Source organism: Lygodium microphyllum, chromosome 27 (genome assembly GCF_053477565.2).
Source record: "Lygodium microphyllum isolate KBCC chromosome 27, Lygodium_microphyllum_v1.1.10, whole genome shotgun sequence".
In the NCBI taxonomy this organism is placed as follows: domain Eukaryota; kingdom Viridiplantae; phylum Streptophyta; class Polypodiopsida; order Schizaeales; family Lygodiaceae; genus Lygodium; species Lygodium microphyllum.
In genome coordinates this window covers 65,637,416-65,640,056 of record NC_141161.1, presented here as the reverse complement: position 1 = coordinate 65,640,056, position 2,641 = coordinate 65,637,416, and the positions used below count along the sequence as shown (strand labels likewise).

The 2,641-nt window shown below is 46.0% G+C and overlaps 1 protein-coding gene across 1 annotated transcript; it reads left to right on the top strand.

The window, feature by feature from the left end:
- The first annotated feature begins 922 nt into the window (after positions 1-922).
- Positions 923-1,970, top strand: LOC148012408 (uncharacterized). The gene has a single exon (XM_087669446.1). It carries the CDS (start codon positions 1,160-1,162, stop codon positions 1,616-1,618), a length of 459 nt encoding a protein of 152 aa, XP_087525572.1. The 5' UTR covers positions 923-1,159; the 3' UTR covers positions 1,619-1,970.
- The last annotated feature ends 671 nt before the right edge of the window (positions 1,971-2,641 follow it).

Sequence of the window (2,641 nt, the reverse complement as noted above, 5' to 3'; positions counted from 1 at the left end):
CATGAAAGACAAATTTTTTAAACTAATAAGGAAATGTATGCATATCTCCGGTCCTTTGATAAAGGGATATAATTGAGAGCTTACACGGCTTTTCTTAGTAGCTTGCAAGCAACTTTATATCATGGACTTTTGAACTAAAGATGCCTCACAAAAGCGAGTACATCTTGCATTACCATAAGGTAACTAAGGCATGCACACATTTTGTACCTTTGAGCTTCCCAATCCTTAAAGCATTTCCCATGCCCTAGATATGTTTAAGCACAATGACTATAATTTCTTTGATTCTTCATTGAGTTTGCCTATAAATTCTTTGATTCCTATAATTAAGTTTGCCTTTGTCATTGGGTAGGACCTACATAAAGGCTTAGGGCAATAAACTACAGACTGCATGCTTGGAAAGCAACCTCAGCTCGCAAGCTCAATATGCTTCTGTGGTGCATCTCCACAGGGACTAAATCTTTGTTTGTAGAACTGCAGTTCCTGTTTTTGCTGGAGGAAAGATGAGGATCGGGTCATTGGGAGGTGCTATGAAGTACGCCCCTGTGTAGAATAAGATAAGCAAGTGCATGGAAAGAGTCAAAAGGGTTGTTGTATGTGTTACCAAAAATGCTTCAGGGAAACACTATATATGTTCTCCAGTGGCTAAGTGAGATATGTTTCATGTTCCGGGTGGTTAGACACTGTATGTTCCGGGTGGCTATGTGAACACACCTGAGATATAGGCATTGATGCACCCCTTAGACAAAGGCATGTAATGTATCTTGAAGAGCTGCCGTCTTGCATAACACTGATGTGATTGGATATGAACACCCACATTAAATGGGTTGCATTTTCTTTATTAAAGAGCCAAACGGAAAGGAGGGGGGATGGTGTGAGAGGAGGGGGGAGGGGGGTGGGGTAAGAGAGAGGCATTGAAGGGGATTTCACCTACTCTGCGGTAATTCTGCGGCCACAGACTATGGCGACGCCTATTAATACAGAGCCCAGTCTCTGTTGGGTCTATAAGAAGCCAAGCTGTTAGGATCTCCTTTCTGTGTGTCCTTTGGTTTTCCAGCTTGTCTGTTCATCATCTTCCTGCACACAGGCCCAAACACACACACACATACAGACACACACACATCACTGCCACACACCCACATTCTCCGAGACAGGCACAGATATGGCTTCCACCGTCTCCGTCGACAGCAAGAATCCCGAAACCCTCCTCTTCCCGGAGCACCGCGAGAAGGCCATCATCCACTACGGCGAGGAGGCCCGGATGAAGTCCATGGAGCTATTCGAAGGATACGAGCTTCCCGGGGGACTCCTGCCGCTGCAGGACGTGATCGAAGGGGGCTGGGTGGAGGAGACCGGGTTTGTGTGGATGTCGTGCCGCAAGAAGCAGGAGTACCACTTCAAGAAAGCGGACCGCCATTGTCGCTACGCGGAGGTGGTGAGCTGCTTCCTGGAGAAGCGACGAATGAAGAAGATCACCGGCGTCAAGGCCAAGGACATGCTCGTCTGGGTGCCTGTCAACGAGATCATGGTCGATGAAGAGGACGTCCCCAAGGTGCATTTCAAGAGTATTGCGGGCCTCTCCCGCTCCTTCCCCCCGGAGTTCTTCGGCCGAGGAGCCTGAGAGGCTGTCTACCATTACGGCCATGGCTAGGGTTATACAGAATCTTCCCTGTACATGGCCAGGGTTTAGCAGAACCTAGTTTCCATTTCCTGCATCTTAAGCAGGGAGTTATTTCTGGTTTTAGATACCGCATCCCTTGTCTACCATCTGCCATAGCGGCTCAAAATGTAGGAAGTCGTTTCCTTGCTTCTAATTATGCGCACCTTAAGCTTGTTAGAGAAGCACCTTAAGCTTGTTAGAGAAGCTCTGTGTGTATGTCTGTCTTCTGCCTTACGTGCAGATAGGAGCTTGTCTCCCAGCATTGATGTATCTCTAGGCTTAATTAACTAAGTTCAGGGACGGAATATTGACAGTGGAGAATGTGGTTATGGCGCATATAATTAAAGAGTTGATTAATACAGTATGGAGGGGGAACCGATTAACCTAATCTTTCCAGTTCGATTGACGGATATGAGGAGAGGATCGGTGAACATAACATGCTTTCAAGCGCTTTACACAGTGTTTTAGACATATTAGTGGCAGATATTACAGGCAGACAGCTGGTTTCTTTGAACTTGAACTCACACACCCTGTATTAGTGCCCTTGACTGCGGATTGTAATTCCCTCACCCATTTCACCACAATCTTCAATCTCTTAGCCAATCAATCCAACCTCTTAACCTAACAGCCAACACCCATTTCTTCACTTATCTCTGGTCTCTTAACCTAGCATCATTCCTAGTCTCTTGACCTAGCATTTCTTCACTTGTCTTTAGCATTGCTAGTCTCTTAAACTAGCATCATTCCTAGTCTCTTGACCTAGCATTTTCTTCCCTTGCCTTTAGCATTCCTAGTCTCTTAACCTAGCATTCCTACATTATGTCCTCGGTCCTTGCCTACATGCAAAACAACCTCTACCCATAAATCCTAGCCCCTCCCCCTCAGACCGTACTCAACCTGCAGTCCTTGTATAGCATACATGCACTTGAGTCCTTGTATAACATACAGGCCTAATGAGTGTAGTCGTTATAAGAGAAGTTATGC